Here is a 20,390-nt window from a genome sequence, read left to right on the forward strand (position 1 = left end):
TATGTAGTTCCTCACATCCTTTTCTGAGTAACCCAATTTTGATGACCCACCAACCTCGTTCACCAGTGCGAGATAAGTCTTGTTAGGGCGTATTCCAGCATCATCGTTGTTCTAAATCACACTTGGCGTGCATGGTCAGTTCCCTGTACTCACTGTAATGCACAGCTTGCTTGGCAGAACACGTGTGGGTGTGCTTCGATTCTAATTTGGACACCATCCAATTATCCTTCTGCCTATCAAGCATCACGTACATCCTTGCTTTGCATCCGGATGTTGTTATTCTCTTTACCCGCGATGCTGCCTTCACTTAAGACTCTCGATAACCTTCACAACTGTAGTGTATCGATTGGTTAATAGATACCTTTAATTCCTTTTTGGTCTTGTCAAAGTTGGTATTCCTAATCCTAGTCACAAACCTAACTCTCTTTGCATAATTAGAATAGAACTCTTGTGCCCGCTGTAACGAATCAAATCTCAATCCTACGTACGGGATTTCCTCTATTGAAATTCCAGTGTGATCCGGCAACTGCAAATCCCTTTAGAAAAAGGTATCATTCAACACAAAACACAGCAAACTAATCAATTTCCAATATCTCGCTAATTTTGTGACGAGAATAAAATATGTTTCACACTTCATCATTAGTTGCCATGGCATCATCCTTTTTTTGAATAACGTCTTCAGATTCTTTCCCCTAGAATCGATAACCGAGGACATATCACCAAACAAGATAAACATCGACCATCGACACTCATAAAAACACTTCCAACAATCACGTATCTTTTGATAATACCTACTAATAAACAACCCAAACTAAACTGATAGAAAACATTACTATCTATGATCATAACCATAAAAAAATGAAAAAAAAATTAATCAAAGCTACAAACATCATCTCAACATGGTGAACTACAAAATAGTAAAAAAAACAATCCTTGCAACAAAGTGTATCTTTGTTAATAACTCAACAATTAAAACATTAAAAATAAGTTGCAGGTAGGCATAACCAAATACGCTACTAAAACACAAATTACCTGTTCCACAAGTGGTGTGTCATCTTCACTCAAAGACAGAACATTAACGTCGGTGGAATTAGAATGCTCACTCACGTCATATGCAGTGTCATACAATGCTTCTTCAAAATTGATGTATCCATGGACGTAATGTGATATACTCGCCTTCAACAGATACACATACACTGGAAATCGCTTTTCGATGAAGGGTCTGCGTTGCAAATGGAACGGCTATTGCAGATTCTTATTGACATGAATAAAATTAGGACGGAGAGATTACCGGGTATGGTTGACGAGACGATGGTTGCGCAACACCTTCATGCGCTCATGTTGCATCTATCTTCCACGAGGCTGTTGGTGCAACCAATTGGGATCCGGGGGAAGAGGCAGTCACCGTTGACTAGTCACGGCGGTGTCCTGGTGACTAAAAATGTTCCACAATGGAAGGAGACATGGTCGGCGATGAGAACTAGGATTAGGGTTGCGTGATCAGGTTGGTATCGCAGGATTCTCTTCCAAGGTTCTACTCACCTCATGCACGGTTACAAGTTCTGCACTCTTTCTCAATGTTATTCATGGACCCCACATTAAACCTAATTAAGCCATATAAAATTATTTTAAATTCTTTTTAATTTGTGTTGGTAATAGTTGGCAGACTCTTCTCTTGGCAACGTATACTTTTTCAAAGAAAATATAGCAGATATATCAAATAGTTTTTCAAAGTACTAACTCCAAAAGTAACTAAATTGGCTAAAAAGACATTTTCCAATATGTATTATAACCAAATAGGTTATTAAAAAACTAATATTTATTTTCAAAATAAGTTAGGAACAACTATGTCACTTTTTTCTAATTCTTAAAGCTTGAATTTGGTATAAACCTGAACATCCTTGTTGTGGCACTACTTGCTGCTGCCGGAATCTCCTTTGATGCTCCTCCAGTTGATATTGTCACATTTGTTAAAGTTGGTGGAGCAGCTTGAGTGTGACTTGGTGTTGGTGCAGCTGGTCTGATGATTGATTGCTTTGGCCTAAATTGAGCTGGTGCTTTAAAATGAATTTGGACTCTTGTCTTGGTTGGTGCCGCTAGTCTTGGAGTAGTTTGTGTTGGCAGAATTGGTCTTGGAATTGTTTGAGTTGGTGCAGCTGGTGATGGAGTTGGAAGGGTTAGTGCAGTTGTTCTTTCTAGAGTTGCTGATGGACCTGGTAAGCCTTGAGGTGGGACTGTTGGCTTGTCCTGGCCAAAGAAGTTATACTGTAATAGTGTTTTAAGACATATAAATCCTTCAAGATCTTTAACGAAGACATATAAATCCTTGAAGATTTTTTATATAGACATATAAATCCTTTAAGTTTATTAATGAAGACACATAAATCCCTTAAGTTTTGTAATGAAGTCACATTAATCTCACTAAGTGAATTACCTTTGGCTCTGGAGCTAATTGGGATAATGGAAGTTCCACAAATGATTGACTAGTTGAGTTAGGTTGTTTTGATTTCCTGGTCTTAGGCTTTTAGTTGGGATCAGATGGTGCTCTCATGCACGTCTTGTAATTGTGACCCTTCTCTCCACACTTCTTGCATGTTACGCGAAATGTATTCTTTACCTTGTCCCCTTGAATCAAATCCTCCACTGGATCTTTCTTTCTTTTATGTACCTTTGGCTACCTATCGGCTTCTTGATGAGTGGAGGATCTGATTTGATGTAATTAGTTTTATGCCAATACTCTTCACTGAAAACTGGTTAGATAAAGTGTGCATAAGTGAGATGGATGGACTCCATGCAAAATAATTTGTGCACATAATCTTGGGACTTGTCATGTCTCTTCGTAATAGTAGCAATGACATAAACACAAGGTATTCCTGGGGTGCAACAATCAAATAAAACAGACAAATTTAGAATATATTTGGCAATTAAACAACATTCTAAGCAAAGTGAAGCTAAGTTAACCTATTAGTTGCCACATATTGCATGAACAAATATGCTTAATCAAATCGACATCAACTTTTGATGTCTTGCGGCTCACTTCAAACTGCTTTCTCTCGCTGTCACCTGTCCACTTTGCATTCTATCTGTTACTGGGCTTAATCATTCGACCAAGTCTTTTTTGCTGTACAGGGGCAAGTTTTTCAGGATATGTTGATAGTAGTGTGATATGCTTCGTCATTTTTCTCATGATATACTAACGCAAGTCTTCACACATTGTAAGAATGGGCTTCACTCTATACTTACCTGTTTTGGCATTCCAGAATTCACACATATTATTTGTGAGAGAATCAACTTTCGGCCCATGGTTAAGGTAAGCCTTTACACATACCTTTGGATCAAATCTTGTAAGATACTCCCATGCTTCCTCATTAATTTTCTTAAGTTTCTCTATGGTCTCCACAAACTCAAGGGATTGAACAATTTGCACACTCCCAACCCATATTTCTAAGTTGCATATCCTTAAAACGGTTGATGAAGTTTTTTCATATATGCATCATACAATTTTGATTTGGTGCATCTCCCATTACATCTTTTGTTGCCTCAAGTAGGCCTTGAACATAGCACAATACCATACCATAAACATAAGCAAATTAATTAAATTGTTCAACAATAACAAAAAAAAAACTGAACAAAATTTTAGAACCACAAGTTTAAACAAATTAACTAAATTGCATGAACAATAACATTATCTAAACATATAATTAAACATCTTCACTTTTATAATCAATCAAACATAAAACATAATCCAAAATATAATTTAGAACATCTTCAATTATCATCTCCATTCTCTTGCAGATTAATAATATCATAGAAATTTGTAAAAATAAGCCCTGACCAAAAAAGCGTCTGGCCTACCGGGGAAGCCCGCCCCCCGCCAAATCCCACAGATTTGGCAGTGCAGGTTATGCGGACTTTTAAAGTTTGACGGTTTTGAATTTCCGGCCTATCCCACCTTTTTTGACTAGTTATGCGGGCCGGTCCGACAAATTTCGACCTGTTTACCAACCCTACTTGGTGTGGACTACACCAGGAGATATTGGAGGTCTACGAGTGCCTGAGGAGGCCGAGCTACGATGGAGGAAGAAGAAGGAAGGAAAGGAGTGTGGAGGAAGAAGGAAAAAAGGAAAGAAAGAGGAAATGAAAGGAAAGGGTATTTATGGAATTATGAACAAAAAATTAACAATTGGTCATTTTTATCGAACGAAACTTATCTTGTATGGTTTTAACTTTAGTTTCAAATTTTTATAGTCATTTTTGTCAGCGTTCGAATCTTTAATAATTATAAATGGCTATTTACTCTTTTCTTTTCGACAGTTTACACTGCTCAACTACCATGTGCCAATTTCACATTTTCACGACTAAACTACTAAAATAATATTCGAAAATTTATATTGTTGACATAAAAAAATTTCAAAACATGCTCACGGCAAATAATTTTAAAAGATTTAAAAATTCTATAAAAATAAATATATATTAAATATATATTCTAAAAAATTTACAGATCAAAGTTTGATACAAATTTTTATAATTATTATTAAAAATATAAGATAGTTTTTCATCTTTAAAATTTGGTCATTGTATGTTAATTAAAATTTAAAAAAATTAGTGTGGATGACCATATTTGTTTGAAAAATAAAAAAAAATTCTAGAGATCAAATTTCACTTGAAATTTTTTGTATACCTGCTAAATATTTATTTAAATATTGTCACAAAATTTTGAATTAAATAGATAAATTATTTTTTAAATATGAAATTTTTATCACTTACAAAAAATATAATATTCACTGATTATTTTTATCGAATTTTCAAATTGTTCAAGAGTTATTTTATGGATAATATATTTCAAGAATCTTTTAATCGACAACTGAATCTTTTAAGTATCAAATTAAAAGTTAATTTATTCTTTATTTAACTACTTTTTTGTTAGCTCTTAAGAATTTGCCAATATCCAAATCAAGTTAACAAGTTTTAAATTTCTAAAAATATTACTCTCAAAGTAAAACATTTTATTTAATTTCACATTTGTATTTTATTATCATTAGACACATCTAATAAATAAAATAGTAATACATATTTTGTATTTAAAAATACATTCTATATAAATACAAATAACTTGTTTTTTTTTTCCGTGGATAATATATTCCTTAATAAATACATCTTTTTTAATTACAAGTTTACAACAATAATAATACAATTCAGTTATACATTCAAGTGTTTTTGATAACTAAGTCCAATCAAATTGGCTCAAATTCAACAAAAAATTACTTTTATCACATTAGCGTATATCACACGTGCGTTTCAATAACGCAACTTCTTCGTCTTTGTCTTCTTCTTCTATTTCTCCGTTTCCTCCTCCTCCTTCTTCTTTTAAATTCGCGCACGTAGGTTTTTAGTCTTTTTCTTCTTCTCCTTCCGTTATCGTTATCACCAACAACACCAACATTTTGCTAACAAAAACTAATTTTTTTTAATTTCAATTTATATAATGAACAATATTCGGTTCAATTGGTATTATACAATAATTTTGTTTTAATAATATTTTCAGTTCATTTGCAGTTCAGGTGTGTTGTCAATGAATAATTTGTCCCAATGGTTGGAATGACTTCAAGACAAATTGAATGAAATGGAATGAAATCTAATACAATTGAATAAAATAATTTTATTCTTTTTCACTAAAAAAAGACTCAATCATTAACAAAAACACATTGAATTCATTTCTAGATTCAAATGAATCTCAATTAAAGTAAGAAATAAAACGAAATTACTTAAAAAATAAAAAATTTGGTCAATAAATTAAAAAATAAACTGAAATTATTTAATTGTGGCAGTAGAGAAAATCAGAAGTAATAAAAAATATTCGTAAAATATTGGTATTATTGGTGATGACGATAACAAAAAAGAAAAAGAAGAAGACGCAATATTAAACAAGAATTTGCATGTGTGAATTTAGAAGAAAAACCTGCGCGAATGTAGAAGAAGAAGAAAGACGAGGAGGAGGAGAAGGAACAGGTGATTTAAAAAGTTGTTATAACAATTTGGTTAGACTTAGTTAAGTATTTTGTTTGGATGTACAGCTTTATTCATAATAATAATTGTTCTTGCTTGATTAATCTCCTTTGATCTATAGCTTGTCCAGCCTGGGTTGAACTCAATTTCTTCTATATTGATAGAATAATAAGTCAATTGATAAAAAATATGGAATATGAATATTTATAAAAACACTTCAACACTCAAGTTAATATTTAATTAGAATTTTGAAATACTTTTCTTGCCTAAAATATTCCTCTTATAAGTGATATGAAGTTATTATAGTCATGTATAGGTTACAATTAATCATCATGTATAGATATTATTTAAAATCTTATAAGACACGGGGACACGACATATATTAAAATATAAAGCATATTTTTGATAAATTACAATAATATTTTAATTTTTTATTGATATTAAAATATAAAATAATTTTTTAATTACTTTTAATATTTTCTTTTAATTATATAAAATATTTAAAATATTTTTTAATTTACTAAATAATAATATATATTATTTCTAAACTCATTTCAAGAATATATATTAAGAATAAAATTAGACACGCTGACACATAATGATATTGAGATGTATCTAAATGTGTCTGAAGAATATTTTTTTATTTTTTATTGGATACAGCAGATACACGTGTCGGACGAATGGCGATGAGTGTCGTGTTCGACTCAAAAATGAATAAAACTCAATGAACACTCTATAAATATATAGTGTTCAGATCTACACAGTCACCCCCACACGACGACATGGGTCTGACCCTACTTATCTAAATAAGTAGGTGAGTTCTATGATGTCTTTTACTATGGTGTCTAAATTGCTTAACTTGCTTTTAAAGGTAAAAAATAAAATATTTAAATAAAAAAATAGAATATTTAAAATTTATTAAATATTATCTATTTGTTTTTTTTTTTTTGGTAGGTTAGACACAATCTCAAAGGCACTATAGCATTTACCAAATAAGTAACTAACTCATACAATATCTCCAATTAATCTACAAAGGAGATTTCAACAACCTCTCTAACAAAAAAAAGTAACTAACTCACCATCAAAAATGAATCTACTTTAAATGTGACTATTAACTCTACCTATATATATATATATATTGATTTCCTCAAGTATTCTTCGAACTTCAATCTACATAAAAATTTGTCTAAAATCCTTACCAATTTAAGCATCATCAAAATTTTTTGTAAATACTATCTCCCACCTTCATCAATACATCGGATGGCGATACTTCTACGACAGAAAAAACATCAGACACAACCACCAAAATAACTTAAACCTTACTTTCATACCTAAATCACAATTTTAAATAGGTGACTTCTCTGGTGGTTAAGTCTCCCGTGACTAGTGATGACTAGGTGTTGATCATCTAATTCAAACTTGACACTTGGCATAGGTATTTGAAAGAGAATTTTTTAACCAGCTCTGTAATTAATGATTATGTTACAGTAATGTGAGATAAGTTTTATAAAGTTACTGTGATTGTGAAATTGAAGAGTGCAGCAGTTAGAATTTTTGAGTTTCTCGCCGGCGATTTTCAATCCAAGCAGTGGATCGCGAAACACAAGGCTTATTGTCACAATTCGTGAAGCTTTTGAACAAAGGAATTGAGGGACTTCACGGAGCATTTTGGCTCGATTTTGGTGACTCAATGCGAAACCCGAACATGCCCATTCAAAAATTGCCAAAGCAGTTTTAAAGACGCTATAGATCACCGCCTCCAGCAATTCCATGGTAGAGAAGTGCCTAAGATTTCTGGCGGTGGTGGTGACATGTGTGGATGGTATAGGGTAGCAATAGGCGGAGATATTTCTTGCGCTGCAAAAGTGGTGGAGAGACTGGCGAAAGCAAGAAAGGCGATGCCGAAAGATGCAGTGGTGATACTGTGGAGTATGTGTTGCCTTTACAAGTGAAACGACGTCGTGATAGTGCTTTTGTTTTTGCAGAGAAGATAAGAGCCACGTGAAGAGCATGTGCCTGGATTTGATTAGGCCTTGTTAAATGCTCATTCTTAAGTAACATAAAAAAAATATGCCACTTTAATACTCGATTATAAATTAAATTCAATTTATTTTTTGGTATGGTATTTATTGAAAATCCATTTGTTCATTCCAAAAATTTTGAATAATCAATTTTTTTTCTTTTTGGTAAATCCAATGTCTCAATTACAGCCCACATGATATCATCGTAGTAAGTTAGTAACTCGCTAAAGAGAAATTCTCCATATACAAGCATTTTTTTATACAAGTCTTTACAAGTTATTATATTAACGCGCTTGAACGTTACTGCACGTTCTTCTTCCTCTTCCTCTTCTTCTTCTTTTCTTTCGTTTCTTACTTTCTCTTTCTCCTTCTTCAACCATTACTGCACAATTTCACTGCACCGTCTTCTTCTTCTTGCTGCACATTCTTCTTCCTCTTCCTCCTCTTCTTCTTCTTTTCTTTCGTTTTTTGCCTTCTCTTTCTCCTTCTTCATTTACGTGCTTTTCTCTTTGTTTTCTTTTTTCGTTATTCTTGATTTTCATTATTTTTTGATATCAAGCTCTGAAATCATTTTTGAAGAAGAAGAAGCAGCAGAATATGAGGAGGAGAAAGAGAAAGAGTTCTGAATTATGCATAAAGTGTCCTTTGGGTGTATTTCTGTAATCGTTTGGGTGTATTTCTGAAGTTTCATTATTTTCAAAACGATTTCAAAACTTGATTTCAGAAACCATGAAAATCGAAAAAAAAGAAGTAAGAATACCAGTAATAAACGAGTAAAACAACTAATGAAAAGGCAAAGAGAATAACGAAGAAATATCGTTTGGGTGTATTTTCTATAATCGTTTGGGTGTATTTTCTATAATCGTTTGGGTGTATTTCTGAAGTTCTATTATTTTCAAAACGATTTCAAAGTTTGATTTCAGAAACCATGAAAATCGAAAAAAAAGAAGCAAGAATACCAGTAATAAATGCAAGTAAAACAACTAATGAAAAGGCAAAGAGAATAACGAAGAAATATCGTTTGGGTGTATTTTCTATAATCGTTTGGGTGTATTTCTGTAATCATTTGGGTGTATTTCTGAAGTTCCATTATCTTCAAAACGATTTCAAAGCTTGATTTTAGAAACCATGAAAATCGAAAAAAAACGAAGCAAGAATACCAATAATAAACGCAAATAAAACAACTAATGAAAAGGCAAAGAGAATAACGAAGAAATACATGGAGGAGAAGGAAGAAGAAGAAGAAGAGGAAGAGGAAGAGGAAGAGGAAGATGAGTTGTTCATAATCCACGGTGAGTGAAGAAGAAGAAGAAGAGGAGGAAGAGGAAGAGGAAGAGGAAGAGGAAGAGGAAAAGGAAGATGAGTTGTTCATAATCCACGGTGAGTGAAGAAGAAGAAGAAGAAGAAGAGGAAGAGGAAGAGGAAGAGGAAGAGGAATCGTTCATAATTTACGGTGAGTGTAGCGCTTTGGAAACTAAATAACGCATTAAAAGACTTTAATGTGTAGCAACTTGTAAAACTTGTAAGTCAAAAAGACTTGTATGTGTAGCAAGCCTCCTCGCTAAAACTTACCGCACACTATCATCATAACCTAACTATTATTAGAGCGTTGGTTAAAAAATTATTTTACAAACACCCATGTCAAATATCAAGCTTAAGTTGGATAGTCAACACCTAGCCATCACTAGTCACGAAGGCTTAGCCACCAAAGAAGTCACCTTTTAAATAACCCTGGAAACCATATCTATCTTAATTTTGAGTTTTTGACATCAGAAGAGTAGATTTGTTAAAATATGAGTAATCTAATCGTGGCTCCAATTGCATCCAACGAAGTTCCTTAAGGCTTATCTATGACACGAGATGCAAGTCACAATGCAATGCGTCAAAGACAACAACACCCACGTTACATATGTTCCAAGAAATTATATTTATACCATTATTTGGTATATTTTTTAAATATATATCTTTTTATAATATAAAATATTTTCAATCTGCATTAATTATTTTATAAAAAAATAAAAAAAATATACACATAAAATATAGAACGAATATTGCATCTAATAATTCTTTTTGTTCTGTTAAGGATACTACGAAATGATAAAGGAATGAGTATTGATATATAGGACGTAAAATTTCAGGTCGAATTTCTCCATAAAAAAGTTCAATTTACCAATTATATATATAATCAGTTAAAATCCAAAAGAAACTTTATTTCTTCATCGCTAAATTTCAAGAATGTGAAGGGGAGTTGGAGGAGAGAAGGGGTTCTTCAAAATCAGTTAATTCAGTATTATTATTATTATTATTATTATTATTATTTTTTATTATGTGGATCTTCACTTCCTCTTCTGCTGGTGTTATTGGATCGGTCGTCACATTATCATCATTTTCAGCTACTTCTTCAGCCTTACCCCACAGCACAATATACAAGCCAATAATAACTCCAATTGCGCCTATCAAGCTATGAATTAATTCAACATATAAATGATGAACTTCAGTCTCATGTCATCAAATCAAATGTGTAACAAATAAATGAAGGGAACGAATATTTTTATTTTTATTTTTATTTTAATAATGTCATTTTTTTTAAGTATGCCGAATGATATTATCAAACAATAATACTAAGATTCTAACAAGACAATAAAAAATCAGTTTAATCAATTTAAATTTATCTTATTTAATATTTATTAATTCTAATGATAATTAATGAATGATAAATAAAATAATTTTAAATTATTTTTTGTTAATATTTTTTTATTATTAAACATTTTCGATTATTAAACAGTAATATCAAAGAGACAATAAAAAGTCAATCCAAACTTACTTTATTAGTATTCATTAATTTTAATGATAATTAATGAATAATAAATAAAATAAATTTAAACTATTTTTTTAATATTTTTTATTATTGAATATTTTTTATTATTATATCAGATAGACAATAAAAAATCAGCTCAAACTTATTTTATCAGCATTCATTAATTTTAGCGACAATTAATGATAAATAAAATAAATTTCGGTTGCTTGTTGCTAATATTTTTTTGTTACTAAATATTTTTTATTATCAAACAGTAATGTTAGAAAAACAATAAAAAACAAGCTCAAACTTACTTCATTAGCATTCATTAATTTCAAGAACAATGAATGAATACTAAATAAAATGAATTTTAACTGTTTTTTATTAATATCTTTTTGTTATCAAAATATTTTGGTTATAAAAAATAAAAAAAGCAATATGGTACATATATATAATGTATAACGTACCTTCCAGTGTATAGGGTCTCGTGAAGCATTATGGCTGCGAATATGGTGGTAATGACAGTATACAAGGGAGTGAACATTGCAGAGAAGAGAGGACCTCTTCTTGAGATGCACCATGCTTGCACAAAGAATGATACTGCAGATCCCATAACTCCCTATATATATGATCATGATCATGAGTTAATTAGCTATATATCAGAATTAGTTAACATTATCTATGATGAATTTGAAGATGATGCATTTATCATATGCATGTCTTACTGCATATACAGTGGAAGCAAATTCAAGAAGAGTGTGAAACTTCCAAGCAGCAGGGTGTGGCTCCAGGAATAGTGTGACTGTTCCTGATTGTAATGCTGCCATCAAACACATCCATGCTGATAGAGACAAGTGATTAGGGTGGCTTGCAGATGCTGGAACCTGTAATGAATTAAAGACTAGTTGAATTTAAGCATGAATTACACTCATGTTTATTATATATAGACAGACAAAAGGTATTGGGAATCAACCATTTTTTGCCAATAATGAATATTAAAAAGAAATATTCAAAGATAAAAATAATAGAATATCTATAAAAACACAAGTAAAAAGAATATTTGGGGGTGAAATAAAGTAAAACTAATTTAGGATATAAAATTAAAGGTTTAGAATTTATAATTTAAAATTTAAGGTGAACAATAATAACCGATGGCAACAGCATACAAGTAAGGCTGACAATCTATATCCTATCCGTTGCGGTTAGGGTAGGGTAGGGAATAGAGTACGGGTTCAGGTATACCCTACCTTACCCTATCTGCATCCCTAATATATTATATAATATATATGTAAAAGTTATATATGTAATGAAGAAAGTGAGTGTTGAATCCACAATCTTTTTCTTATAAGAACTTAAAATAACTATTGGACTAGTTTAGTTGATGATCATATTATTTATAATTTTATGTTAGATTTTTTTAAGATTTTATTATTTTTAATTTTAATTTAAACTTAGTTTTTTTATTTTCTATTTTATTAATATGTATGAAATTTGGAATGGTTGAATTTTATATTTGCTTAAAAATTTTTTATTTTTCTGCGAGTAGAGTAAGATAAGGTAAAGTTTAGAATTTTAGGGTGCGGATAGAATTAGGATTGAAAAATTCTCAACTCACAGATAGAGTAAGATAGAATTTTAAAAAAGTTTTCAATCTACGGGTAGAATTAGAGTAGAGTTCAAATCCTACCCTACCCTACTCATTGTCAGCCTTACGTACTGGAGATGGTGGGTGGTAGTTGGTGGTGAATGGATGAAATTATTGTATCAAAAAATTAAGGAAAAAATGTGAGCAATTGAGTTTGTTTGTTTATTGGTTGATATAGTGATATTGGTTGTTTTTTTTGGTTAATTCCATAATTGGATTGATAGATAGATTGATTATAAGTTTATAACTCCAAGTGAAAATCTAATCCTAAAATTAAATAAATCAACTCAAATATTATACCTGCAAAATCAGCCAAAGTGACCAGCAAAAACTGCTTCCAAAGAGAAAGAGACAACCCAGAAACCAATTGTTGTCAGGACCACCTAAATCTATGAGAAGTGAATTTGATGGTGGAAGCTTTTGTGAATTATTGAGTAGCTTTGGACCCTTCAACAATGCCATGGACACTGCTCCACTTACACATGTCACTGTCCCTACTATTTTTGCTATGCCTCTCCAGCTTCCAATATTCACACTCTCCATTCTATTCAAATATAAAAGGTGAAAACTCCCGTACAGTTGTATTCATGTGAAATTGATAGTTAAAAATCGTTAAATGATTTAACAAGTCTGTCATTTAATAATTTTCAATTATTAACTTCGTATGAAGATAATTGCATGTGAATTTTCACCAAGATAAAACATGCACACTTTTTCATGATACTATTTTCATTTTAACTCTGTTTATATATATAGATCAATATGAAGAGCATAATGGAAGGAATTAATGGGCATTGATTAGTTACCGAAGAAGAGCTGCTATAAGAAAAGTGAGAGCTGGGAGAAGATTGGCCATTGCACTTGCAATTGAAGAGGAAACCAGATATAGACCCTCATACAATAGATTCTGATTCAACGTCACACTGTATGTATTTATATATATTCCAAATATTATAACATAAATTAAACTTACACTAAGTAATCTCACATCACTAATAAACCATCATTATTAACATACGGATATAGAGGGAGAATGGAAACTACAAACCCGACTAGTGAGGCAAGGAATATGAGACAAAAACTCCTAAAACTTAAGGACCACGAGCCAGAGTTTCTCCTGCATGAAATAAAATTAGAGAACAACTGTTACAAATATAATTAGGGGTGATAATGGTTAGGGTAGGATAGGTTTAGATTCCATTTTAACACATCTCGCAAATTTAAAATTTCTATAAAGCTCAATTTGACCTTATTAGTACTCTAAAATTCTTCATTTGATCTTACTCGCAACAAAATTAAATTTTTTTATCAAACACAATATTTAATTATTCTATATATTTCATAAACAAACTAATAAAACAAAAAATACAAAATTAAGATCATATTAACATTAAAAATAACAAAATTATAATAAAATCGATGTTAAAATTACAAATAACATCATTATCAATTCATTAATTTTACCATACATGTATAAAACTATAAAATGAAAAGAAAATATCTTTATCAAGGTTAATTTTTTTTATATGAAAAAAATATTGGTGCTTTTGTTAAAAATGAAATTATTTGATATAATTACAGGTGGGTGAATTTTGCAGATAAAAAGTCAACACACAAGGTGTATATTGTAACACGCAAGATGCGTCTTAAACCGTTTCTTATACATCCACAATACTATAATACACTTTAAATATCCATTTTTAACTAAAACACCATCTTCATTTTCATATTAAAAATAAGACAAATTTTATGGTGCCTATAACTTTGGTACCAAAATTGTCGAACATATTTTTTATGGTAAAATTTAAATATTAAAAAATTTATTTACTTTTATATTTTTAATTTAAATATTAATTTTTATCTCTTTTTAATAAATTAAGCAAATATATATAAGCATCTTATTATCCACCTAAAAATAATTTCTGCGCTATCAACTTCATTATACATAAATTTTTTAACTACATATAATAATATATCAGGAATACAGTACGAGTAGGTCGGATAGGTATAAGCCTAAATCCGTACATAACTTTATTCGCTTCATTCTCAACTCAATCTCATAGCGAATTAGTTGCCAACTCTACCCAAATGGATTGGGTTAGAATATGTACTTGTGGATATGACTAATATTTCCAACTTTACTCCCTCCTATACATTTAACCTTTTGAAAAAAAATCATTTCATAATATGGTATCAAAACGGAACTTAAAAGTCTAGAAAAAATTCACTTAAATCCAAAAAACTAAGAAACTAAGTGATTTCATGTCATTAAAATCATCAAGTAATTAAGAAACTAAGAAAGTAATTAGAAGAATAAGGAAGAGGTAGTATACCCAGAGAAATAAGCAACGGGAACAATGACAAGAGTTGCCATAAGTTGGCGGTAGACAACAAAGACCCTTGGGCTCATTCCCTCTACTAAGACAGTCCTTGTTCCAATGGCAATACCTGCATATATCACCTGTAGCAGCACCATTGCCACTACCGGCAGGTACTTATTATCTACCCTACTCCCCATCTTTTGATCTTTTTCCATTCACTATGTATATATTCTTCAAGACTCCAGAAAGCTATAGTTCGGTTGCACTTGTATATACATTGAAACAAGAGGCCCACATTCTATGTAGTATTATCTAATTAATTTATCTCATATATTTATTTCCTTTTATTATGCATGTCAGATTCGGATCTGTCTGTGTAGCTGTAACGTGATAACTACATACTATTTTGTAGTGAAATTACATATGAATAATCAATTATTAATTATTAATTGTATTTATACATGGGAAAGATGTTAATTATTTTCCTATATTAGTCACCTTGATAACAAAAGTCTAGCACTCAATTTAGTTATATAATATTCAATCGAAACTACGAGATAACTCGCATTTTAATACAAGGTATAAACTGACCGCCGAATATGACAAAAAATAAAAAACTGACCGCCGAAGAAAAGAACAGAAAGGTGTGAACACCTAAAATGATCAGACATTTAATAGGCTAAGGGTTTGCCGCATGTATAATGAGTAATATACACATGGGAATGATGGGATAGCAAATATATATATGATATATACGGAGAGAGTCAGCAATGCAAGCAAGCTGCACATAACATGCGGCACCGCGTAGTCAGTCATTGGATGAACAGAAACTCAACATTAATTTCATAGAGAATGAATAAGTTTACTATGATTTAAGATTTCGGATATTATTACCCTGCATGATATTATTACCACAGCTTGGAAATCCAAGGTCACTGGGAAAGGGATGTGATCAAATATGAGCAAAATTTCTATCCACACTAAAATCGTTTTTAAATTTAAATTGATCTACATATTTGCATATCTGTTCGCAAATCATAAAAAATTTTTAAAAAATTATTTTTATTAAAAAATATCAATAAAATCTTTTCTTTTTTTACTTTTCTTAACATGTTTATTTTTAAAGTATTATTAAATATACTTTTCTTAAATAATAAAAATAAAATAATACAACACTACAACATATATAACATATATAATAATTATTAATTAAAATAAATCATAAAAAGAATATTTATTTATTTATTTATTTTTGCAGAGATATGTAGATATTCGGATCGGATTTGTTGATACCCTACCTCAAATCCGCGATCCTAGATCCTATTAGTATGCAGTCGGATTAATATTCGTAATTTTTGGATCTAATTTGGATAAATACCGCAAATATGTGAATCGAATCCGAACCATAAATACCCCTATTTAATTGACCCCTATTTAATTGCTAGGCAATAGTAGCAACAGTACCAATAAAATCTCTCTAAGACGTACATTAAGAATTGCTTATATGAATATCAATTTCGTCATTTCCTTTTTCGAAGACTAAAGATGTTCATCCAGAGAGCCACTTTCAGAGACATCAATCCTCCAATTTTCTCTCTTATCCAAAAGGATTGTTTATTGGAGAGCAAGATTGACCAATATCAATGGTTGTACCTTTTGAAGCATTTCAAGATAAAGAGAAACTACAAAAATGCTTCTCTAACTTTTGTGGGGAGCCCTAGACCAGGTTCAAATTCACTTAGAGGTGAGAAGTACTGATCCACCATGTCTTGAGACACCTTTTCCAATGTTGGAGGATCCCACTGCATATATTTGGATATCAATTATTATATTGTAGTGTTTAAAGATAAATAGGAAGAAAACCATTGATGAGATTCTTCTAAATGAATTATTTGTGTCAAACCCAATGATATGCATAACACTGTTGTCTTTAACAGATGATATTATCAGAAACTTTGATAAGATCTTCAAATTGGTACCTTTGGTGCAAAGTCCTTGTCCACCACACGAGCCCTTATCCCCTAAAAACAATTCAAAGCAATTCACGTTAAATTAGATACAAGTAGTTTGTTTCGTCTAGAATGTGAATATTTGCAAGTAGATGACCCAACAATATTGGATCAGATAGACTCTAATATCATATTAGAATTGAGAATGAGTGAACCTAACTCAACCCCAAAACTAGCTCATAGGGCGAGGAATGTCTCACATTTATAAACCATCTAGAAATCTCATCTTTGAGTGATGTTGGATTTGTACTACTGGCAATGTTCATTACCTCACAAAAGTCACCAGAAATCTGCTTAGATGTTGCTTGTAAAGTCATATGGTACTCACGCGACAAGCACTGGTCAAGAGTCTGAAATCTACCCTCTCGTATCTGCATCAGTTAGACGGTTTACATTATAGTAAGCGGCTTCTCGTATGGAAGGAAGAAAGCATAGTAATCAAGAACTCAAATGAGTTTTGACAAGAAAAAGAAACTCACTGATCTCAAGGAAACTTTCCTAATGGAAATTTAAGTAATTAGATGGAAAAAAGAAACTGTGCACTGTTACCAGAAAGTTAAGCCACTCACAATAGATAGATGTTAATCAAAGATTAGCTGGTACAAATAGAGTTAACCAGACAAGAGACTACAACTAAGAGCAACACTAAAGACATTTTAGCAGCAGAAGAAATGAAATTCTAACATAAAGCTGTGCTGGAGGTACTTAAATTTAACGGAAGATGTAAAGCTCACCAAAGAATCAACAATCTCTTCCACTGTGTCATGGCAAAAGCATTTATCTACAATTTCAATCCTGAAGAAAATGAAAAGTAGAAAAAAGGGCTGTCTTAAACTGTGAATCAGAATATAAGAAATAAAGTTAGTAAAGAGAGCATCTAAACAGCTATGGGACTTTTTCCTTATTTTCTTGTAGGCTTCTGCTACTAACAACCATTTAGGCTCAATTTAAAAGCAAGGGAGGGGTATTTCGTGATATGTACTAATTTGTTTAGTTTGTCAAAACGTTGTCTGTTTCCATTTTGAATGTTTATTGACGTGAAAACAAGATATTTAAAAAAATATATATATTCTTTTCACTTTTTTCCTTGGCATAATCCTAAAAAGAGTATATTTTCCTCCCCTCTTGTAATTTCTGCCTATTTTTTGTATTATCTCTTTTGCATCCCAAAATTAAAAAGAAAGAAGACAACACTTAAAAGATAAGACAAACCTTTGAAGTACACTACTGCTATCTGGTTGTACAAGGTCACCATACTGTTCTAAAGTGGTTTCAATTACAGAAGGATCATCAGTAACTAATTTCCCCAGCTGTTCTTCAATTAACGGGAGCCTCTATAGAACAAAATGATAGCTTGAGCTTGAAAAGTCCATTAAATTTTGAAATGAAGCAAGCAAGCAAGCAGGGTCTAACAGAACTAAACTGCACTTAGTGAGTAGTGTGTAGCAAGTCCACAAGTAACCATCTCTACTCCATTGAGCTTTTCCCCTGTTAGGGCCAAGTATTCACCTACATAGTACATACAATAACAACCTATCAAACAAAGAAAGGCTAGAGAGGAATTTTATCAATCATGTTTTCAATAGATGAATAGTTCTGATCTTCAGAACCCATGAAATTCCCTTCATTAGTTTTCACATAAAATAGGAGGATTATCCCATTAACCATTTTGTCCTATGAACATGATGTCAGAAACAAGAATGAATAAGCATTGGGAATCGGAAAAATAAATTTCATATCTTAGTCATCATTCAGAACCTCAGCGATTCTATATCTTGCAAAAGTAGAAGGGGAAAAAAATTGAAAGTAGTGTTTCCAAATAACAAATTTTAACAACTAGGAAGTATCTAAATGTCCAAACTTGCAAATTAGATATACACATAATCATACCTAAGTGACCAGGTAAATGTGAAAGGTAGAAAGATGCTCCAGCATCAGGGTGAAATCCAATAAGAACTTCAGGGGTAGCAAAAATCTGAAAAATAGGGATATGTATCATGTTATAATCATTATATTTTGGTTAATTCAACGTGATGAATTCTGTTGAAGATTTGTAGAGAATCAATATTCATAGACTCAATGTGTGCCTATAACTTATGAACCCTTGTGCTGCTTAATTAGTTTTATCAGGCTTTTAAGGTATCTTGAATTAATTAGATGACCAAACCCCCAATGATAAAGTTAAAGTGAGGGATAAATTACCATTGAATTTGTAATTTCCATCTTATGTGAAGCTCATTATCTTAATTTAAAAGTAAGAGTAAAGTTACAAATAAATCCCTGAGGATTTACACTTCGAACAGACTAATCCCTAAAGAAAAAAAATACCAATAAAATTTTTCAGGATAGCAGATGTAGACACACTACCTTCAAATTAACCCCTATGATTATGGTAGAAGGTCTTAATTTAACTAACTTGTCTATGTTTGTTATTTTGGAGGACCTCATTGATATTTTTTTTTTCTTTAAGGATTAATTTGTCCGAAATGTAAATTCTCATATGTTTATTTGTCACTTTAGTCTAAGAGTAATTAGACACTTATTTTCTCACTCTACCAACCTCCTGATGCTTGATCCATACATATACATGAAAAAATCCATAAATACTATCTCACATTTCATGAAATGCTAGAGAACGAGCAAGAAAGTTTGTTATGTTACATTTACATACAGTTTTGTCGGTTGCAACTCGAAAAGTGCCAGGGATTGAAATTCCAGCTCCACCACCCATGGTAATGCCATTCAGAAGAGCGATCTGCACGAAGATCACAGCTTACACAGTTGAAAATAAAGGAACTGAATCATGAGAAGAGGCAATGCATGTGATGAAAGAAAGAATCGAAAAGTAGTACTCACATGTGGCTTCATATATGTACCTATGACGTAAATAAAACGATATATTGTTCGGAAGAATTCCTTGCAGGCTTCCATGTTGGCTGCGTGAATTGGAAGGGAATAAGAATGATATGAAAAAGAAAAAGGAAAGTAAAGTGATTAAGATGAGTTGGACCTCTGTTGATGAAATGGTAAATGGCGACAATATCACCGCCAGCTGCAAATGCCCGACCACTGCCCTTCATAACAAAATTGAGAACAAGAGTGTCTAAGAAGCTAAACAATACAAGCTTTAGTTAGTTAGTTAGTTAGTTACCTTGATGGTGACAAAGCCAACGTCGGGGTTATCTTCCCAAGATCGGTAAAGTTTGCTGAGGGTAGCCACCTGAGTTGAGTCAGTCAGCGAGACAAACCTCAAATAATGATTAATTAAACAGAAATTATCAAATAATAATAATACCATGGAGGTGTTGAGGGCGTTGAGAGCAGTGGGTCTGTTGAGAATTGCCATTCTCGAGTAACCGTTTCCTTCAACAACCACAACTTCCTCGTTCGAAGAACACAGGGTTCGGCTTTGGAATCTGTATCTGTATCTGTATGCGATTGGATTAAACCTTGTTAGGAGCGATCTTGCGCGTTGCATTATTGCTGCCTCTTCACACTTCACTCTTCACTCTTCACCCTTCACCTCACCTGCTTCCCTCACGCGCTCTCGCGTCTTCTACCTCTAGTTAACTTATTATTATTATTGGATTC

General features: G+C 31.8%; 2 protein-coding genes across 4 annotated transcripts; both read right to left on the bottom strand.

The window, feature by feature from the left end:
• Positions 1–10,171: 10,171 nt before the first annotated feature.
• On the bottom strand, positions 10,172–15,251 carry LOC107473294 (WAT1-related protein At4g30420). 3 transcript variants are annotated; one of them, XM_052257549.1, is made up of 7 exons: positions 14,803–15,251; positions 13,488–13,586; positions 13,276–13,392; positions 12,770–13,013; positions 11,550–11,708; positions 11,292–11,443; positions 10,172–10,488 (listed from the first exon to the last, which is right to left on the bottom strand). In XM_052257549.1, the coding sequence occupies exons 1-7, from the start codon at positions 15,003–15,005 to the stop codon at positions 10,257–10,259; spliced, it is 1,206 nt and encodes a 401-aa protein (XP_052113509.1). In that variant the 5' UTR covers positions 15,006–15,251; the 3' UTR covers positions 10,172–10,256. The 3 variants fall into 3 exon arrangements, with proteins under 3 accessions (XP_052113509.1, XP_015948332.1, XP_020990545.1); XM_016092846.3 differs by having other exon boundaries at positions 10,173–10,488; positions 13,518–13,586; positions 14,803–15,229; XM_021134886.2 differs by lacking the exon at positions 13,276–13,392 and having other exon boundaries at positions 10,174–10,488; positions 13,518–13,586; positions 14,803–15,226.
• A 754-nt stretch (positions 15,252–16,005) lies between these two features.
• LOC107473251 (3-hydroxyisobutyryl-CoA hydrolase-like protein 1, mitochondrial) lies at positions 16,006–20,390 on the bottom strand. Its single transcript, XM_052257717.1, has 13 exons — positions 20,095–20,390; positions 19,951–20,019; positions 19,810–19,873; positions 19,656–19,735; positions 19,471–19,554; positions 18,690–18,774; positions 18,223–18,308; positions 18,012–18,133; positions 17,461–17,594; positions 17,279–17,292; positions 17,069–17,170; positions 16,770–16,811; positions 16,006–16,592 (listed from the first exon to the last, which is right to left on the bottom strand). The coding sequence occupies exons 1-13, from the start codon at positions 20,275–20,277 to the stop codon at positions 16,473–16,475; spliced, it is 1,185 nt and encodes a 394-aa protein (XP_052113677.1). The 5' UTR covers positions 20,278–20,390; the 3' UTR covers positions 16,006–16,472.

The sequence above is a fragment of the Arachis duranensis genome, chromosome 2 (genome assembly GCF_000817695.3).
Source record: "Arachis duranensis cultivar V14167 chromosome 2, aradu.V14167.gnm2.J7QH, whole genome shotgun sequence".
Classification (NCBI taxonomy): Eukaryota; Viridiplantae; Streptophyta; class Magnoliopsida; order Fabales; family Fabaceae; genus Arachis; species Arachis duranensis.

Coding starts and splice junctions, on each gene's coding strand:
- LOC107473294 (XM_052257549.1), bottom strand. CDS start 15,005: ATGGAAAAAGATCAAAAGATGGGGAGTAGGGTAGATAATAAGTACCTG. Junction 13,393..13,487: donor TCCATTCTCCCTCTATATCC/GTATGTTAATAA, acceptor AAATACATACAG/TGTGACGTTGAATCAGAATC. Junction 11,709..12,769: donor CACTTTGGCTGATTTTGCAG/GTATAATATTTG, acceptor AATTCATTACAG/GTTCCAGCATCTGCAAGCCA.
- LOC107473251 (XM_052257717.1), bottom strand. CDS start 20,277: ATGCAACGCGCAAGATCGCTCCTAACAAGGTTTAATCCAATCGCATAC. Junction 19,736..19,809: donor TTACCATTTCATCAACAGAG/GTCCAACTCATC, acceptor CAATTCACGCAG/CCAACATGGAAGCCTGCAAG. Junction 18,775..19,470: donor GAGTTGCAACCGACAAAACT/GTATGTAAATGT, acceptor CCTATTTTTCAG/ATTTTTGCTACCCCTGAAGT.